The sequence below is a fragment of the Tympanuchus pallidicinctus genome, unplaced genomic scaffold (assembly GCF_026119805.1).
Source record: "Tympanuchus pallidicinctus isolate F22 unplaced genomic scaffold, pur_lepc_1.0 scaffold2, whole genome shotgun sequence".
Taxonomy (NCBI): domain Eukaryota; kingdom Metazoa; phylum Chordata; class Aves; order Galliformes; family Phasianidae; genus Tympanuchus; species Tympanuchus pallidicinctus.
This window is the reverse complement of record NW_026294721.1, coordinates 53,085,719-53,106,636: the sequence shown is the minus strand read 5'-3', so window position 1 is coordinate 53,106,636 and position 20,918 is coordinate 53,085,719. Positions and strand designations below refer to the sequence as shown.

The following is a 20,918-nucleotide window of genomic DNA, read 5'->3' as shown; positions in this document are numbered from 1 at the left end:
ATGGATGAATGGAAATTGCTCATACAACAGTTTGAACAAAGATGCTAGCAGTAGATGGAATTTGGCTCACGCTAGCAGGGGATCAGCACCCAAAAAAGGGATGATTTTGGAGTTTCCACTCATTGTTTATTCTTTAGTCAGGTAAATGAACTTTGCGGATAGTCATCCTTGTTGGGATGTCAGTATTGAGACTAATTTTGTGTTATGTTTAGCCATTTCTCCAGTGCAAGTTACTGCCTGACTTTAATTGATTGTACTTCTTTCTTTCTCTGCTTCTCTTCAATTAGTGCTCATTTGAGCATTGATATAGCAGCACTGTACCTGATACCCACTCCTCTAGCCAGGACTGCCAGCAGCACAACACAACTTCTCTATACCTTTTCACCATGGGCACCCTAAAAAGCAGTGGTGCTTTTCTGCAATCTACTTACCTTTACATGGTAGAGGAGGTGCTGGAGAAAGCCATTATTCAGCTAAGTTTTTGCAGCCATGTAAATTTTTTGAAATACTATTTTTAAATGTATTTCAAGGCAGTTCAGGGCTTCTGAATGTGAGGAGCCATCACTCCTCATTCTGAGCCAAAGTGTGGGTGCAACAGGGAAAACAGATTTGAGAAATGTTAAGTTTTAAAAATAGTTCTATTGTTTATCTGCCTGCTGTGATAATTTGTCAAAACAATCACCTTATGCGTCTCTGTAGAATTTAACAAAAGATCTAGAGGTTGACTTGGAGGCAAAATTATCTGAATTTTTGGCCAAAAAGATATTGTTTGAGTGTTCCATTTAGGAGTAGTCTTTGTAACTTGGTTTTATAAGATGCACTCACTTGAATCTCTAATTGCATCCTTCAAAGAATGGTGTCAAAATGACATTTTGTAGAGGTCTTACTTCCCTCCAGACCTGTGAGATTTCTAGTTTATTTTTCAAGTCTCAGATGAATTAAATTTTAATGTGGTGGATTTCATGTTACTGTAATTGGTAGAGCCTCTGTACAGAAGGAAGTCTGACCCCAAAAAATACTTCACAGTGGGCTTGTTAGTGAAAACATCCAAAACTGGTTGCACATCAGAGATGCAAATGCTCTTTCTGATAATGTTTTCTACCCTTATAATTTATTCTTTAGAAATGAGCATTTTGGATTATTTTTCCCAAAGAAACTTCAAAACATAGCAAGCTCATCTGTTAAAACTTAAATACAAGTTCGTTTTTAGAGTCTAAACAAACTAAATTCTCTTACACTTCAATTGCAAGTGAATTTCGAATACTGCTAGCAGTCTGAGTTGTGTAGTGGGGAGGACAGTTTGTTAATGTTTACAGAGAAAATGCAGATGAAGCAGCTTTCTGTAACCATATGAGAAAAATTAAGGTATACTGAATAATACTTATTTTTTTCCACAGATCTTACTGCTATTTCCTTCTGACTAGTTTTCAGGATATGTTAAAAATATGCTGTCACTCATTTCTAAATAATTCAGTTCTAAGACTGAGATGAACTGTTGTATTATGAAGGAAGAATGATTTTCTAAAGCAGAATTGCTATCTGAAAGTGACTAAAAAGTTTTATTGAAAATTTGAGACTAAGCTCTAGGATTGGAAACACTGGAGAGAACTGTACTTTATCTTTTGAACTTCATGTAACTTTATGGCTTCTTTCTTCTATGTGAACATGTTTTTGCAATGAATTCATGAATGTTTTGGTACAGTTTAAAGATGACAGGCAAAAAACTACTTTTGTACTTAGTGTGACCACTTGCTGGAGGGAGGAGAACATCTCTGTAGAAGAAATCAAGGCATTACCATTTTTCCTTAGTCTTCACCAGGAGGAGTTTGCACTCTATTGTTGCTCCATCTTCATCAGCATTCTGAAACTAAGCAAAATTTTCCAGAACAGTCAGCAGCATATTGTTTTGATAGTAAAAAAGAAACAACAGCTTATAAAAATTACGTAGAAGTTCTGATTTCTTAGAATATGTTTTTCAGGTGTTCAAATCACCTCATGTTGAATTTTGCTCCTTAAATCAGGTGTTTATCCTTCTCCAGATCTGGATTAGTACAAACAGGATTATGGAAGAATTGATTAATTTTCAGATTGCATTAATAAATCTGCAAGTACTTGTCTCATGGAATGTGTGGGGAAAAAAACTCAAGTTTTCAGGGGATGTATTTTCTCAGGCAACCGTACAGGCTTGGGGAAGAATGGCTAGAAAGCTGCCTGATGGAAAGGGACCTTGGTGTACTGATGAACAGTTAGCTGAATATGAGCCAGCATTGTGCCCAGATGGCAAAGAAGGCCAATGGTATCCTGGCTTGTATCAGGAATGATGTGGTGAGCAGGACTGGGGAAGTCATCCTGCCCCTGTACTTGGCATTGGTGTGGCCTCACCTCAAGTACTGTGTTCAGTTTTGGGCACTTCAGTACCGAAATGACATTGAGGTGCTGGAGCAGGTCCAAAGAAGGGCAATAAGGCTTGTGAAGGGTTTGGAGAATATTCCCTACAAGGAGCAACTGAAGAAGATGGGGTGAGACCTTACTGGTCTCTTCAAATACTTGAAAGGTGCTTACGGCAAGAGCAGGGTTGGTCTCTTCTCCCTGATGACAGGTGACAGGACAAGGACAAATGGTCTTAAGTTGCTCCAAGGCAAGTTCAGGTTGGATAACAGGAAACACTTCATTACAGAAAGGGTTCTTAAGCTCTGGAATAGGCTCCCCAGGGAGACGGTTGAGCCATCATCCCTGGGTATGTTTAAAAACTGTTTGGATGTGGTGCTCAGAGACAACATTTAGCAGAGAGTTGTAAGGGTAGTATGGTTATGTTGTGGTTGGACTCGATCTCTAACATCTTTTCCAACCTGGGTGACTCAATGATTCTCTCTCTGACCTGAGTGAATGTTTCCTGGCTGTTGTGTTGAAATAGGGAGCAAATTGAGCAACCTTTTAGGTAAGCAGTGATTCATCAGGTAGTTGCTTTTGTGTAATCAGCAAATTAAATGAGTTTAAAGTAAGGCCATTACTGAAGACAAGAGATCTCATGGTAACTTTTATTAATAAAAGTGAAAAATGAGAAAACTGTCACAAATTGCAAGAGTTAAATCTTAGTTATCTTTTTTATTATTTCTTACACATTCATACATGTGTTTTTAAGCTTGGTCTTAATTATGGGAGTTAATTGTTTTCCTGAATTATAGCAACCAGTAGTTATTTCTAAAACAGATTCAATGTTAGGTTCTTAGAATAAATGTTTTAAGGACGTATTTGTAACTATAGCTGTTGAAATTCTGCTTTGTTGGAAGTGCTTTTATAAGCTAATATCCTAGACGTAATTTACTTATTTTAAATTGCAGTGGCTATGGTCTTTACTTCAAAAAATATTATACTGAACACAAAATTAGGTTTTTATTTTTTTTACATGTCATGCTGTAATGTTATAATGCAATGGAAAGTACAGCAATGCTAGCTGGGTAGCAAAGTCCTAGGCTGTAGCAAGTGAGGGCAAGACAAAATGCAGCAGCCATAGACACAGAAGCAAAAGACAAAAGCTGCTTACTTTTGGAATGTATGCAGAGATGTACAACAAGATACCCTGATACACTGCCAACCCTTATGTGAGGTCTGGGAAGGGGTGGATCCTGACTCCACCCCTTCTGCTCACTCAGGTACATTGCATGCACCTGAGCTGCCCTGAGTTGGCCCTGCCTTTCCACCTGCTTGCTCAATTACTGGTTCAGGCTGTGACTTAGTATTTCTGCTGTTCATGCCGAACTAAATTAGAAGGGATTTTACTCAAAAATAATGATTTTTAAAGATGTTGTAATTTTTAATTGACAATCAGGCTATCAGTGTTTGAAATTCAGTAACTTTGCATTTAGAGAAAGTCAAAATAAACTGAGGAGTGAAATGTAAATCTGAGTGTGTATACAAGCATGGGTTGTACAAGAGAGTCAATATGTATATCTAAAATGGACAAGCATTTTATATTGTTCTGTAGGCATTCAATATTTTCTCTACATGATATTTTAAAATCTTTGGACAGTTTTATAATTTCAGCTGTTTTAGATACAATTTTCAGTAGCTTCTGCTACCTGGTGCTTAGGAGGGTGAGTTAATGTCTGTACAGCTTCTGTGTAGAGATAATTCATGTTGTGAAACAGTAGTGTTTGTTCCTTCACTGTTGAGTTTGCAATGGAAGAGTATGTAGGTCTATTTGAACTTGACTTTTTTCCTGTCCTGAGCGAGGCCTTAAAAGATGTATCAATATTTTTGTATCTTGGTGGTAAGCTAATAAAACTGATTGTATCAGTAGATCAAGTGTCAGCTTGGAAATGCAATCTTTAAGATCGTAGTGACTTCAGTGTATCCGTGTTGAAAGGCAAACTACCATTTAAGTAATTTTGTGTGCATATGGACTCTTTTTAACACAGGGTAAAATATAACTTGAATATTTCAGGTTCAAAAAAGTGCAAACAGGGTTTCCAGGTTGTTTGAACTAGAGCTTTTAAAGCATTGTTAAGATACAGTGGCAAGATTTTAATTACTTGGTGAAGGATTCAACTAAGCTTTTGATGATGGGAGAGAAAAGGGGCTAAGAAAGCATGTAGAACTCAGTCTCACATTTTACCAAGTAACTTCTGCTGGATCCAATAGAATTTCTGTTTGGCTAAGCAATACACAAATATTATACGTGCTAGTATGACATTTGTGATTCTGTTATAAGGTATAAGCTTTATTTTCTGTTTATATATATTATAGAAATTATGTTTCTTTTAAAAAATAATAGTCATATTCTGACTCAGAGGTGATCTCTGCAACCCATACACTAATTCTCTAGAAAAACTGTTTCTGAGATAACAACCCTTTTTCCAGCACCTCTGTGTATCACATAGTACAATCCCTAAGTATCCAGGAATAAGTTCAACTTGCAAGCGTAATTAAGTGCATATTGCTCCAACCCCAGCATGTACAGTTCTCACAAACATACCATGGAAGAAAGATCTAAATGGGCAGCTTCAGTCCTGAGGCTATTGTAACAAATGAACATGGTTCGGTGTCAAGAGAGAAGGTTTTAAGCCTTTATACATTTTGTTTGCTGATATTAGCATTTGGCTCTGTGGAGCTAAATGTTCCCTGCTGCTTTCTTCCCCTTTATGTTTCAATAACATATTTCCCACTATCTGGTGTTACAGTGTGCTGATTATTCAGTCTGAAAGTGTGCCTGTATATGTACACATCTCTGAGCTACTTTTTGCAACGTGGGCTGACTCAGATATATTTTTAAATATGTCTGAGAAACAGGGATGTCACACTCCATATTTTATTTAATTGGGTGGTATTGGGACTTTCTAGTACTACATTTTTGTTGAATTAAAGCAGACTTCTGCGAAATCTAGCATTGATTTTATTCATTGATATTTAGCAGGAAGGATAACTATTGAAATATAAATAGCTCTAGGTATTTGTTGATGGATATTGATCAATATAGCAATAAAAATAGTTTGGTTTTTTTTTTTTTCTCAAGTAGTAGCATTTTCATCAGAATATGCAGCTTAGAAATAGTAGTAATCTTGGGAAAAAAAAACTGAATCAGGAGAGAGATTCAAAAACTTGCTAAACAGTGTGACAAACTTCTTCCTTTCCCATGAGTGAGGATGATGAGAAATGTAAGTAAGTAGCATCCTAGGTGGATAGCCTATGAGAATTTTAAGATGTTCTGCATATTAGAAACTTGTGATGCACTGATATTTTTCAATAACTTTCTGGAGAAGATTAGTTATGAGTGTTAGTAATCCATTATTAGCTTTAACCTAAAGCCTAGCAGCTGGCCCAAAAGCTGTGGTATGCTCAAAGCAAATACAAAGGAACACTTGGAAAACTTGTGGGAACAGTTATCCTCTCATCTGCATGAGGTGCTTGTATCAGTTAGAGCCTCGTTGGTATCATGTTCCATATCTCACTATCTTAATGAGAATAGTGTGCTGTATTTCTAAGAAGGTGTTTCTCTGCATTTAAGATCTCCAGTGCCATCCTTGGACTAGAAAGTCATGCTCCCCATGACCCTGATTGCAGTTACTCCATTCAAGTTGAATCATTCCTCGTGCTGTAAATATTCCTATTTCAATCAAGTTGAATCATTCCTCGTGCTGTAAATATTCCTATTTCAATCAATAAGTGTTTGTGGAGTAAAACATTATTCATTGTAAGACATGATATAAGACAACAGGTCTGCTGTTAGAGTGTTTTTTATATTTTTAAGGGAATATATTCTCCTATGTTCATTTCCTGTTCTTTGCTCGCACCTGTTGTGTGCATAGAATATTCCTGAAAGACAAGTAATTGCAAGGTTAATATTAGATGTGAGTAGGTAAATGCATACTACTGTTCTGTGGTTCTGTGTTTCTATTTACCATCCCATTATCTAATTTCCACATGCACATACAGAGTAAGTGCATATAAAGCTTTGCCAGTGGCAAACTGAGTATTTCAGAATTTGGCTTTGGGTGTACTCTGGGGAATTATGCTACAAGCTTGTATTGCTTCCTCATTCAAGCTCTCAAACACTTGACTCTGCTTTGTTTCACAGGGTAATTCTTCAGAATTACAGACCTAATCATTGTTAATTCTTTTGGTATTTATTGATTGCATTAACATTAATCACGATAAACATCTCTGGTATTAATATGGTTGTCATTTGTATAGTACTTCAGATTGTCTGCTCGTAAATCAGCTATCATTAACTGAACAATTAGTTACAGGGTGCTTTTTGTATAGCAACACCATGTCTTTCTTAAGGAAGTGAGGAGAGTGAATACATAAAACTGTTCATTGAGTTTTGAAAGTATTTTCTTTTTTTCTTTTTTCTTTTTTTTTTATAAGGAAAAGAAAACACATAACAAAAGGATAAGTTAAATAAGACTATCTCATACATCTCTTAAAAGCCAATAGCAACTCTGTTATTTGGTTAGCAAAGTTGATGTATCTAATCCCGTTCTATGTTTTGTTTTTTTTTTTTTTTAAGTTGACAGTCAGACTTGCTATTTCTTCAGGTTTTCTCTTTATGATACTATCCATGCTATCTATGGAGTTGTTGTGCTAGACAGAAAAGTGCTTATCTACTTGGCAAGTCACGTTAATTTGGTAACTGGAATTTGCTCTCAAGGTTTCTCAAAAAGTCCAGGAGTTAGCTTCCACTCTGAATACATAATTCACTTCTGGGCAAGGTGAAAGAGGAAATCTTTCAGCTTTCACTCCAAGACAGCTGAAAGACCTGGAAACCTTATGACTTCATGATTTACTCAACATACAAAATTTTGTCCATGTTTCCCTTGATTGAAAATGTTGTATTTCAGTGCCCTGTGTCTGCATTTCAGCAAAATAGGCTGAATGCAGCAAAAATAGGCCCTGTACACTGAACTGCTCTCATCTAGAACTTTACTGTGTTTTCTTACAGCCTGTGACCTCATGAACCAAGGCATCCTGGCCCTTGTGAGCTCCATTGGCTGCACATCAGCAGGTTCCCTGCAGTCACTGGCAGATGCCATGCACATCCCTCACCTCTTCATCCAGCGCTCAACAGGAGGAACGCCAAGAAGCAGCTGTGGGCTCACCAGGAGCAACCGCAATGATGACTATACGCTCTCTGTCCGCCCCCCTGTCTACTTAAATGATGTCATCTTGAGAGTGATCACAGAATATGCCTGGCAGAAGTTCATCATTTTTTATGACAATGACTATGGTAAGTAGTTAACTAAGTAATTTCTGTCAAATCCCGAATTCTGTGGAAAGCATTCACGCTATATTTTTATCATCTTCTGATATGATGTTTTCCTTCTGAACATTTGTGGTTCTGTCAGTATTTCACAGTTCTTGAGAGATTCTAAAGTACATTGATATTTACAGATTAATTTGATGATTTCTGTGTTAGCTAGCTGATAAACAGAGAAATTCATTTTCTCAAGTGTAAAAAAAACTTAGCAAGTGTCTTTTTTTTTTTTTTTTTGAGATGATAGTTCAAGGGTTAACATGTAAAATTTCATATTCTGTAGAATTATTTCTTGTGTTGTGAATCTCTCATCTTTTATAGGCTTACGTTTGATAACAAGAAGCTGAGGCAGCAGTGAATATAGGACAGATACCTCAGCAAGAATAAGCTGCTATTTGTAAATGTGAAACTTACAGAGAGAACTTACATAGAGCGAAGCTTTTGAGAAGGAGGGCTAGAGAAGACGTTATTTCCTTCTTTTTTGGTGCATTCAATGTTCCTGAGAAGTGCTGAGTTGACAGTGACTGTGTAATAGAGTAAGCATGACACAAACGATAGCATCAGAAGTCAGACGGTGCCATCCTGCCTGGTGATTCAGCCAAGTTTAGTACAGATATCTTCTGCAACTGAGAGCTAGATAGATAGCTGTAGTAGAGGTGCATTATCTAACAAATTTCATCATCTTTTTCTATGGAAAATTGCTTTGAAACCAGACTTGTTTTGTTCAGACACATCCATTATTCATAACTAATCATGATTGGTTTGGATGAACATTTTAAAACTTATTTTCAAAGTTAAATGTTCAAGTTGTTGAAAAATGCAAACTTCAGCAATTTGCTGTGCATAATAATAACTGGTTCATTCAGGTCAGGTGTTATTGATTTTTTTTGTTCCCTGACTACCCAATAAATTCTTAAATTAGAACTATACAAAATGATGAATAGGAGAATTTCTATTTATAACAAACCAGCACCTGAAAGTGCCAGCCATAGGATCAGGAACATGCACATAAACACTGATCCAAAAAGCTTGCAGTAGAGTAATTTTGTTCACATTTTCTCAGTTTATGCAGCTAAGTACCTGTGTAGTTATGAAGAGGACTATAGTTTTGCCAGCTAAAGAGTGCCTTTTTGCATGTATTTGTTTTAAAAATCAATCTTTAGTGATTTTTTTCCATAATTGTATTTATAAATACTATTTTTAAATTATCCAGATCATTTTGTCCTTTGATTTCTGGATAGGAATCTCATTACATAATGAGGATCATGAGAATAATGAGAATCATGAGAATCACATAATGCAGATGCCTGAATAAGCTTCAGTTAAGTTGCTATTTCAGTGACACATCAACCCCAGATATGACTTGTGGCAGATATTGTGTTCTCTCATCTTCTATTCTTTCTTAAGTAGACAAGTAATACTGTGGTGAACTAGACAAATTGGTAAACTGACTCTCATCAGTGATCACTATCTCATGTATCAGGAAAAGATGCAGAAAAAAGCCCTACATTTAATATGTACTAAGAGGTCTGTCCATCTTTTAACACTATTCTATTCAGGTGATAGCATCAGGCTTGACACAATATTTTGTGTGTTCTTAATTCTGTTAGCCAGTTTTTAATCCATGTTGTTAGTTTTCCTTTTACCTCTGATTGCATGATTTTTATAGCAGACCCTAATGAACAATTTTGCCAGTAGCTTATTATGAATATTGATATGTGTTGTTCTCTCCCCTTTTCCTGCCATTTTCTTGATTTATTCCAAGCACTTCTAGTATGTTAGCAGGACACTATTTCTTCCCAGGTTTTGCGTTGACCAGAGAAGGGTTTGCATGGAGGGCAGGATGGAGAAAGCAAAGGCATTAAAGGCATGAAATGAGGAGTTGGGATCGCTTATTTAATGGATTATAGAGTGAAGAAATCTGAATTCAGTGTCCATCCTGCTTTGAGCTGGAGATAGGACTTAGTTACCTTTAGTAGATCAATCCTGCTCAATTATTCAGTGATTGTGATGTTTGAGAAAGTAGTTTATTTGGATGAGCCTTTACATGCAAAATAGTAATACTAACTAAATAATAATAAAATAAATTAAAATAAAAAACTATCAGTTTTAGTTTAATACAAGCAAGTTGGCCTGAAAGCTCCAGAGGAGCATAAGGAAAGGGGCATTGGCTTCTGTTCCTGCTTTGGAGTGAAATCAAGACTGGGTGTTCAGCCCCAGGCAAGGCATCCCAGAGTTCAGTGCGTCAAAGTGCATCAAAATGTGGTTGCAATTCCCTGTGGAAGCCACTGTTCCCCTTCCTCAACATGCCTGAGAGGATCTGAGGCAGTATTTGATTTATTTATTCTCTCATTTCATACATATCTGGGCTCAAATGGAAGATTGGAAGTTTTGCCTTTAACTGCTAGCAGCAGTTAATATTAGACATTTTAATGTAACATTTATTATTTAACTTTAAAGTAGGAGGGAGTTCAGCACTTGCATTAGTATTAACTTCATACCTTTTAATAGGGAAGGTATTATTTGTTTAAAGCAAAACACATCATTTGGTCCTCTGGAGAACTCACACCTACACAAGCAGAGCTATTTATTACCCCAGTATTTTTTTTTTTAATGTGATTTTGTTTTCTCAAGATGGATATCATATCATGAGGTGATATTTCCATAGCACTAAATGACACTTGAAAATTAATAGAAGTATAGATTTTGCTGATAATTTTTTTCCTTTTTTTTTTTTTTTTTTTTTTTTCTCCTGTTTGTTGCTACAGAAAATATGGAAAAGCTGTCTGAGTAGTTATGGCAGTAAGAAGAATTTTTATTAAGAAATTACTTTGGTGATTAAATTCAATAATTTAGTACAAAATACTTCAGTTGTATTCCTGAAATCATTTCTGGGAATACTTTTGATATGTGAAAAAAATTGCCTTTTATATTTGCAGTAGTTTTTCCAATAATAAAATTAGGCTCATACCCAAGTAAATACTACTAGACCAGGTTCCTTGCACCTTTAAAAGAGGTTGCAACCATTTGTGTGACAATTTATAAATACAATTGTTTTTTAATCCTCTCAGTTGAACTGTTTTTGATTTTTAACTTGCAATCTATCATAGATTCTTTTTCATTATCAGAGAATGAAAGAATTATTTATAGCTGAAAATGTGTCTTTCTGCAGGGCAGAGAGTTATTTGCTGGATGTTATCCTTTTGTAAAAATGACAGATCTCTTTTAAATAGAAACAGACAAGTATATTCAATTGTAACGTTTTAACACTTCTTCCAGCTTAATGCTAGAAGGTTCCAGTATACTCAAAGTGCCTTTATCAACTGAGAAAGTTACTTTTTGAAGGAAGCTGTTATTTTAGCCGCTCTTACAGAGATGGGTATTAAAGAAGGCATGCAGAAATGCATTTCTGGAATAACTGACATACGAATCTTAACTGCTAGTTATTTTCTCAAGTAAGATTTTTTTTAGGTTGACTTCTAAAACAAACAAAATGACACACACAGCTTGGTAATAATAATAATAAATATATTTTATTGTTGTTATAGACGTAGTTAAACTAACCAAAAGAAAGTATCAAACCTTTGTCCTTTGCTGGTGACTGCAATTTACCAGTAACAGCTGAGGAACTGAAGTATGGATAGTGGGTGAAGAGGTGAGAGAAGAGAATTTTTTAACTTAACCAGACTTAGATGGTATTTGTGTTTCATTTACTGCTTTACCTTTAGTGTATAAACTGAGATGAACTTACAAAATCAGAGTGAGTCTCCTTCCCCTCATTCTTGCTTTCTGCTTGGGATGATCTAAGTCTAACTCCAAGTGAATTTAATGCAGTCAGTCCCCTTTTATTTAGCATGTATTTTTTCTTGAGGTAAAACAAGGTAAAATCCTACCGAAAACAGGAAACCTGATTTTGTTGAAGGAATCATAGAATCACAAGGTTGGAAACGACCTACAATCGAACGACCTAAGATCATCTAGTCAACTTCATATTAAAAGTGTTTCAGGACAATGCTGTGCTTCTGCAAATACCATTAAAGATGGCTTTTTTGCACAGTTCAATAATAGGTGGCATGAAATGCAACAAAATTATCCAGTGAATTAAAGCCTTTCTCAGGCTGCTATTAAAAGTACTATTCACACAGCATGTGCAAACCAAATGTACTTTAAGAGGCTGTATCAGCTCCTACTCTTTTTGTTCTTCAGCACTCAGCTGAAGCAGTAGGATCACCATGCTGCAGAGGACAGTTCTGCATCTTCCTTTAAGCCTCCACTAAGCCTTTGATCTTGTCCTTAGGACTGTCAGCAATTTGTTCAGTGGAATTACTTCCAGACAGAGAATGCAAATGTAAACCTTAGACCTCTGTGAGTTGCTATGTTCAGGTTAGTGAGAAGAGCTACTGACATATGTAAATATTTTTGAACGAGCTTAACCAGGTTACTGCACCTTTACTTACTGATCTCAGGTTCAAAATGCAGTTTGTAACAGTAAATAATGCAAATTCATACGCACTATGGACCAAAATCTGACCATGGCCGGTACTGACAAGAAAAAAAGCTCTTATGCATGTAAGAATCTTAGAATGGTTTGGGCTGAAAGGGATCTTTAAAGACCATCTAGTTCCAAACCTCCTGTTATAGGCAGGGACACCTCCCACTAGATCGGGTTGCCCAAATCCTTAACCAGTCTGGCCTTAAACATATCCAGAGGGGAGACGTCTACAGTGTTTCTGGGCAGATGTTAAATCAGAGAGGAAAACAAATGAAATAATAATGTGAGATCTGAATGTGAGCACCTAGACTACGTAAGCATCAAAACTGACATAGAATATATGTACATATATATATATATATATATATATATATATAAATAAAAATATTTTTATTCTATTGTGTAGCAACAGGGTGCAAGCTTTTGCGATTCATGTCTTTCTTTTCAGGCAGTGTACAGCTCACTGTATTTTCCAGGAGGACGTAGATACTTTACTGTAGTAGTAAATTTTTTATGAAGAATCCAGTCAATCACTGCAAGAACATAATTGTGAATTTTGTGCCATTTACAGCGTAGGTATTTCTGAGTTTGAGATGAAAGGGAGAAAGACTTGCTGTTTGGAAACATTTATTTTTAATGTTTTGTTGGTAGCAAAGCGGATAAAATGTGTAATCTTTCTATCTAGAAATGTTAAGGGAGTAAGATTGTTTCTGGAGAATGAGTTTTGCCATATTTCGTTTTCTCTTTTCAAGTAGTGAATAATATTTTAAACTCTTTCTGTATTTTATAAGCAAATAGAAATTTTAGAAATCCCACTTCTCTGTCCAAATTTCTCACTTAATCTTTTGTTTTTCAACCTAATATGCCTTCTAAATTCAAGCATGGTTGCTGATTTACATTTTATTTACTGATTCCAGATTAATACATCTCTGCTCGCATTTTTTCACCTTCCTACTAATACTGCATAATACAGCAGTGGATATTTGCTGGTCACTTAAGTGGTAATTTAATTTTAACTTTTTTAAATTATAAAAAATGAGGCTGCTATGTGGGGGATTCACTGCATGAAGCAGAAGGAAGCAGTCTCATTGCAAACTGAGGTTGAATAAATTATTGAAAACTTCACTGGAAAGGAAAGGTGGAGGTTAGTGAGGCAGTTGCAGCACTTACCTTTGTATTTCACTCTCAGCAATTTCAAGTTATTTATGCACTGAGGAAGGATTAAGGCAGTGATGAACTGCCTGCTTGCAGCAGGAAAATGTGTCTCAATCTGATGGAGGATTTTGGGAAAGGACCCAAAATATTTATTAAAAAAAAAAAAAGTTCAAGGTGGAGAGTAGTCAGGTCTGCAGAACTATGAATTTAAGACATTATCGCAGGATGGTTTAGAAATATATTGGGCGCAATATGATAACATAGGTGTACAGTACTTTAAAGATCATGGAAAAGAAGATATCATACATGGAACTCAGAAGGCAGAACTCTTTGCAGAAAGAGTTGTAAAAGGATTGATTCTTGTAGCTGATGCACACCTGTGAGTACAGGCCCCAGATTCCCAGTGTCTCCTTTCAAAAACACATAAAGCAAATAATTCCATTGATGCTTGCCTGCATAAATATTTTCCAGAAGGAAATACATGATGACCATAGGCAAATATGTGCTTGAAACCATAACATTTTCAAACCATTTGAAGTTTTATTGCAGGTTTAATAAAGATTCATAAAAGGATCACACTCTCTGTAATCAATTGCAAATGCTCATAATTACCCCAAGGCTGTTTTCAACTGCCTGATGACTGTAATATTTACAAGTCCAGCTCCAGACAGTCTTAAATCTGTTTATTACTCATCTGGTTCTTTGCCAACTTTTTTTACTCATTTACATCACTGTGTCTCAATAGACAACATATAATTAAATCAGACTTCTTATTGAACTATTTTGTTTTTGCATTAGTATGTATTACATCATCTAGACAAGGAAAGGAACATGTATTTTTCATCTATGTAACTGTACTGTGTCAATTACATTGCAAACTGGCAGCTGTTTGTGAGAACTTTCATATTAACTTGCTTTTGCTCATTGACATACCACTGAAAGTTGAATATATATTGTAGCAGTCCCTAAAATTATTCACTTCCAAGAAAAATGGGCTGCTGTATTATATTTTTCCAGTGGAACAGTGACCAAGCTTGTGCTTTTTACCTTGATATTGTTAGGGAAATTCATTCCAGGAGCTATGCATCATTATGTAGAATAGTAAGAGAAGATTATCCTTTGTTCAAGTTGATTTCCTTTAAGATGGAGTTGTTCAAGATCCTGAAGGCTCAGTCTGAGCATCTTCTGTGCTGTGTTAGTAAAAATTGAATATCAAATTTTCCAGAACTTCAAAGTTGAGGACAAAATCAAGTTGTAGATGCTTTCCTGATACCTGTGTAGTTATAATCTCTGGAACTGAGATATTATCTTGAGGTTTTGCTAATGTGTGAGATTTCATTTTTCCTGTGCAGACTGCAAGCCTCAACAGAAAATAATTGATCCTTGTACTGTTCTACATTGCTAAGTGTTTTTTAACTTTTAATATGATTGTAGTATCTTTTCAGCAGCATTAAAGTTTAGTCTGTAAATGGTTATTTTGGCAGCTAGATGAACAAAGTACTTTGCATGTTGTTTTGAAGAAATTATACCACTGCTGGAATGAAGGCATGAGTTGACCCTATTACTGCCATAAGTGTCACATAGTTTTATAAACTGAAAACTTCTCTGATACTGTTTTAATCAGTCAAGAGGAAGAGAGACAGGAAAAAGTGGTAAATGATTCATTGCAGTATTTGTAAATCATAATTTAACTGCGTTATTTTCATAGTTTGCACTTTTCACATAACTAATCCACTCATAAAATATTCCTTTTGCTATAGTGCACGCTTACAATCAACCAAAAAAATTACTGAGGAGCAGACTGAGGTGCCCTCAAAGAAAAATGTGTCTTGAGTAAGATGATTGCACACACTGTCATGCTTATTCTACAACCACAATGGGCTGCAAGGGCAGTCACTTTCCCTGCCACTTACCTGGACAGGATAGTGTGGTTCCTCACGCTCCTGAACACCAATAAGGAGTAGTAGGGATCTACAAGGGAGATCTGGTACATCATGTACACAAAAATATGGTTTCCCTGCAATCAATCACATGTACCTAGGCATAGGTATTGAGCTGTTTTGGACAACTATATAAGATTTAAATATGATTTTTCAAGATCGGTATAATTTTTAAGAAGGAAAGAAATGCTGAAGATAAATTGTTTTCAGCTCTAAGCTGTTATCTGAGGAAATGGAGAAAAAAATTTTCTCTGCAAGATGCTGCTTTATGCAAAGGAATCTGCTAGATTCCTGCCTTCTGAAAATCTCTAAGGTGAAGTGTGGTCAAAAAGAAAAGGACTGAAGAGGTTTTAAGCAGGTTATGCAGTCAAAAGCATGTGATTGTAGACTGTACTGGCTTGTCAGCCTCTGTGAGAAGGGTGATCACAATCTGGCTTCAGTTCTATTTTCAAAAACCTGAAGTAACAGCTGATACTCAAGGATTAGTTCTAGCTTCAATTTTATTATTTTTTATCTTTTTTTTTTCTCCATTCTTCTCTGTTAAAAAGCTGGTATTTCAAGTGAAAAATCTTGTATGAATCATCAGTGTGGCTGAAAACTTAAGTCTTGCAAGATTTGAAAACTGCAAATGTTGGTACTATCTCTCCAGCAATATTGATTCAATTTCCTGAAATTATCAGTATTGATTTTGTTTATTTAGAGAGTAATCTCTAATAATTGAAGTACAGAGCGTGACCAAAATCAACAAATAGGAATGATATATTCAGAGGATCTTTTAAAGTAGGGTTATTCTACACGTTTCAGTAGTACCACAATAGTTCAGATCAGACAACAAAACTGAAGTTACTTGCTTTTTTTATGATTTGAAGTGGAAATGTTTTCAGAAAAAAAGAATATATCTGTACTGTTTATTTTACTTCTTTTTTTTCCAACCAGATGATCATAAGAAATTTTAGACTTTTTTTAAACTTTTTTTTTTTAATGTGTGATATCTCAAAAAGTTGCACATGAAGGAGGAAAAAAGTCAATTTTATCATTTATAGATTTTAATTTTACCTGAGAAATAGCATCTTCACTTGCTGGGTTCCAGAAATTTTGATAACAGAAGTGGGATCCCACCTGTAATTAAGCATTTGAGCTTAAATATTTTTATAATGTGTTGAAACTAGATTTCTGTTCCCAAGTAGGATAAGAAGCAACAACAGGAATGGGTGTAGGTGAGTAACTGTGCATTTTTGTTGGTGCTGGGTTTTTTTTTTTTTTCTTGATGTTGTTTTTGTTTTCAACTTTGGTGGTTCACTGAATTACATACAAACTTACTAATTAGAGGAAATCCCACTGCGTGCGAGTATGATGAAGGACTGTTACTGAATCATCATGCTAAATTGTTGTTTTCCTTAGTTTAGAACTTAACCATGTTAATAAACATCAACACATGCACAGGAATGTGAATGCTTTGCTCATGGCTTTAAGTAGAACGGTAGCACTGTCAGATTCCAGCCAGAGCTGCATATCTCCCTTGTGTGCACTTCATTTCCATAACTAATAGTTGCTGTCATGTTAGCCATTGTTGTGTAAGGAAGAATCACTGTGCTAGACTTAAAAAGCTTTTTTGATAATAATTTGGACAGTGTCATTTGTTATACAATGGCTTTTCTCATCAACTGTACAAATAAAGTAGTCTTTTGTGTAAATCAACCAGTGAATATTTATGACAGGTGCATTCACCTTTACTGCCACAGCTGAATCAGTTGGTATTTATCATCTGGGTACTGCAAGGAAAATGTTCTCAGATCTAAAATGGTATCATAGGGAGGATGAGCTAATGACTGTAAACCGGCTTTGAGGTAACCATAGTGCTCAGCAACAGCAAGAACCTTGTAATTTAGACGAAATACAATGATAAGGGTGGACTGATGGATTTATTGCCATCTTTCTCTTTTCCTAGCCATAACGCAATCTGAAAATTTATTTTAAAATATTTCATAGAATTACTAAGGTTGGAAGAAGAGGAAATTTTTCCTAACATCCAATGTGAATCTCCCCTGGTGCAAGTTGGGGCCATTTCCTCTAGTCCTGTTGAGTGCTACATGGGAGAAGAGGCCAATCCCCACCTCACCACAACCTCCTTTCAAGTAGTTGTAGAGAGTGATAAGGTCTTCTCTGATCCTTCTCTAGCCTAAACAATCCCAATTCCCTCAGCTGCTCCCCATCATACTTGCATTCCAGACCATCTTAGTTGCCCGTCCCTGGGCATGCTCCAGTGTCCTGATGTCTTTCTTTTAATGAGGGACCCAAAGCTGAAGACAGCTCAAAATGCAGCCTCACTACTGCTGGGTACAGAGGGATGATCTCCTCCCTGCTCCTGCTGGCAACTCTATTTCTGATACAAGCCAGGATGCCATTGGCATTGGCCATCCGGGCGCACTGCTGGTTCATGTTCAGCTGAGTGTTTATCAGGACCTAAAGGTCCGTTTATTCCACACAGTCTTCCAGCCACTTTCCCCAAGCATGTTGCATTGCCTGGCGTTGTTGTGGTCCAAGTGCAGAAGCCAGCACTTGATCTTGTTGAATTTCATCCCACTGGCCTCGGCCCATTGAGCCATCTTTTCCAGATCTCTCCATAGAGCCATCCTACCCCAGCTCAGTATCTCCTCCCAGCTTGGTGTTATCTGCAAACTTGCTGAGGATGCACTCAGTGCCCTCATCCAGGTTATCACTAAATATGTTAATCAGAACAGGTTCCATAACCAATCCCTGGGGAACACCTCTTGTGACCAATCTCTATCTGGATTGAACTCCATTCCCCATCACTCTCTGGGCTTGGCCATCCAGAAAGTTTTCTTTAGCCAGCAGAGTGTATTCTCTAGGAGAATACTGTGGAAGACAGTGTCCAAGACTTTTGCATCTACATCTAGCTCATTTTTAATAAGAGTGTGTGAGATATACTTGGAGTGTGAGATGTTAATTTGCTGTTCATTTTGCATGGATTATAAAAACTCACTGAATATACAGACTGCTTTTGCTGCATGAAGTGTGTTGGCCCCTGCCTATCTTAATCTAGTATGTCCTAAACATTACACTATAGGACATTTTCTCCCTCTGAAATTTTCCATTGGCATAGAAATAGAGATGTAAAATAAAAGTCGCATAATACTAGAAAGAAGAAAAACTAAGGTCCACATCTGTAATCTGGTGGTAAGGAAAATTATAGAAGGAGTAAAATTTTTTACTAAGATTGGACAGTGGAAATCAAGAATGTCATTGTTCTGTGTGCATTGTATTCTGTAGCAACCTCAGTAAAAAGCAAGCTATTGCAACTCCTTAAATCTTGTGTCAAGGAAAGCTGTTGACTTTAAATTATCATGGTCTACTGAAAATATTGTCTTCCTTTTCCTATTCCTGTGCATATTTTCTTCCATAAAATTTGATGAAGTTTCCATTAAAGTGCTGCTACTGTTTTTCTTAGGTGAGGTCCAAGTCTTTCTGCTAGGCTGGCCAGTTAAGGACATCTAGATATCAGATCCACTGTCCAAAGGATAGCTTAGTTCTGTCTGCTCTGAGCATGTTCTTCAGTATCTTGTCCATATCTTGTGGTCTCTCTCAAGTTCCCACAAGATGTTTAATAAACAGTCTTTGGAGGTTTAGGTGCTTACATCTCATTGGCAGTGTACTTTCATAGGTACTTATACAGTAATGATAAGTCTACACCAAAGCTGGCATCTGAATTTTCTTTTCAATCAGACTCATATCAAGCTGTGTTTGAATATGTCTGTCATGTCTTTGGAGGTTGCAGGGCTGTAGGCCTTTTGCTCACCCACAGAGGATGCTCTGCAGTTGCAGTTCGGCTGCATAGTGTGGTTGCAGCCCATGAGATGTATCCAGGGTTGGACCTTCTGTGCCCTAGCAGCATCCAGCATGGGCCCTTTGTACAGATCTGCCTTGCTGAGTTGTGGCTGTGTTTGCGTAGTCAAGGAAGGGCATTTCGAGGAGAGTCCTGGATAAATTTTACTCCTCTGATCCTTGTTTTCTAAACTTTCTAAGTCAGCTTACAGTGTCTTGAATCAACCACAATTTTGGTTGAAAAGAGAATATTTACTAACTTTTCAATTTCCAGCCTGCTTTAATTCTACAGCTGATGGTCAATCTCTGACTGCAGGGTGATGCTATGTTCTTATGCATATATGTGTAGAGTTGAAGTAATGACTGTACAGTAAAAATCAGAAAACATAATATTAACCAAGAGTAACAGTGAAATGAAATAGGAGGTAATATGTAGCTTCGGTTTTAGCGTCAGTTTTACTTTGTATGGTAACACTGGCTTTCTTCATTAAAGAAAATAATTAATACTGATGATAAAGGACAGCATTTCTGGAAATGACTCTGACTCATCTGATTTACATAAAAAATAGGAATGCATCTCCTGGCTGGGCAACAGGTTGGCTAGCAAATCCAGGGCAAAAAGCACCTGTGTTTTAGACATGAACAGTTCTGGGTCTATGCAGCAGAGCCATCTGTGCCACAGGTTACTTGCCAGATTTTCCTGCAGAAGGAGTTTATCTATTAAAAAGATGATTCCACAGTGCAATATGGAAGTGTGCCACTTTCAGACAATCCATGCAGGAGAGATAATGCTGCCTATTCACTGGTAGCATCTGTTCTTTGGCATTCACTTTGAATATGGTGATTATTAGTGACTTGCTGCTGAAATACTGGAAGCACCATCGTGATTTAAATAGCGTTTCAATAGCAGGATGTGTTTTTGTGTGCTCTCTGCCATTTCACAATGGCAGGTGAGCATCGCCACTATCTCAGTATTTCTACTGGGTAGGCTGAGACAGAAGCAGAGTCAATATTTACTGCCCATCCTCTTCTTTGTGTTGTATCATTGCTAATGGCAAAAGTACTGAAGAAGTTTTATGCAGTATGGTTTGTTGTCCTTCCTATTAGAATGGTGCTGTTTTCCTAGAAGTGAATCACGTTGATATCGTACTGTTGGTATGGTCACCAACAGTGACCAATAAATGCAGAACAGTAGAATTATACTGGACCCACATCCCTTTTGTCTCTTCCTTTGGTGAAAATTAAGTATAATTATCTCGTTTATTTTTGCAGATAGTCATGCATGGCAAACAAAGCAATTTGGCCTATAATCTAGTTTCCGGTACAGTACAGATTAAATAGAATATCGGGCAATAATTCCAGAAAATTTTTAAATTCTGGTCATGTGTAATTATGTTCTTAATTTGGGAGGACAAATAATACTTCGGCTATACCTGCATTTCCAATTCTGGTGTCTGAGAAGAATATATGCTTATTTGCTATAGAATTTAAATTTAAAAAAGGCATTCCTAGCCAGTCAGTCTTTCCCCTTGACGTTTTGGTAATACACCAAGGTTCATCTAAATATTTTCATTGTGCTTCAATAACTGGGATTCTATCTTGTAAGTTTTTTTATGTAGATCTAAATAAAGTCTGGACATGGAATAATTCAGAGTGAGTAAGCACCAGAATGAGGGGATTAATGTTTTTTTTTAATAAAGCTAAGCATACTTGAAGCAGTTCAAACAATCTTGTT

At 36.5% G+C, this 20,918-nt stretch overlaps 1 protein-coding gene across 2 annotated transcripts in view; it reads left to right on the top strand.

Annotated features, from left to right (window-relative positions):
* Positions 1-20,918, top strand: part of GRID2 (glutamate ionotropic receptor delta type subunit 2) — a 679,658-nt gene that overhangs the window by 393,613 nt on the left and 265,127 nt on the right. For both annotated transcript variants that reach the window (XM_052681767.1, XM_052681768.1), the window contains exon 3: positions 7,442-7,726. In XM_052681767.1, coding sequence (XP_052537727.1) covers positions 7,442-7,726 — 285 coding nt within the window. The remainder of the gene's footprint in view (positions 1-7,441; positions 7,727-20,918) is intronic.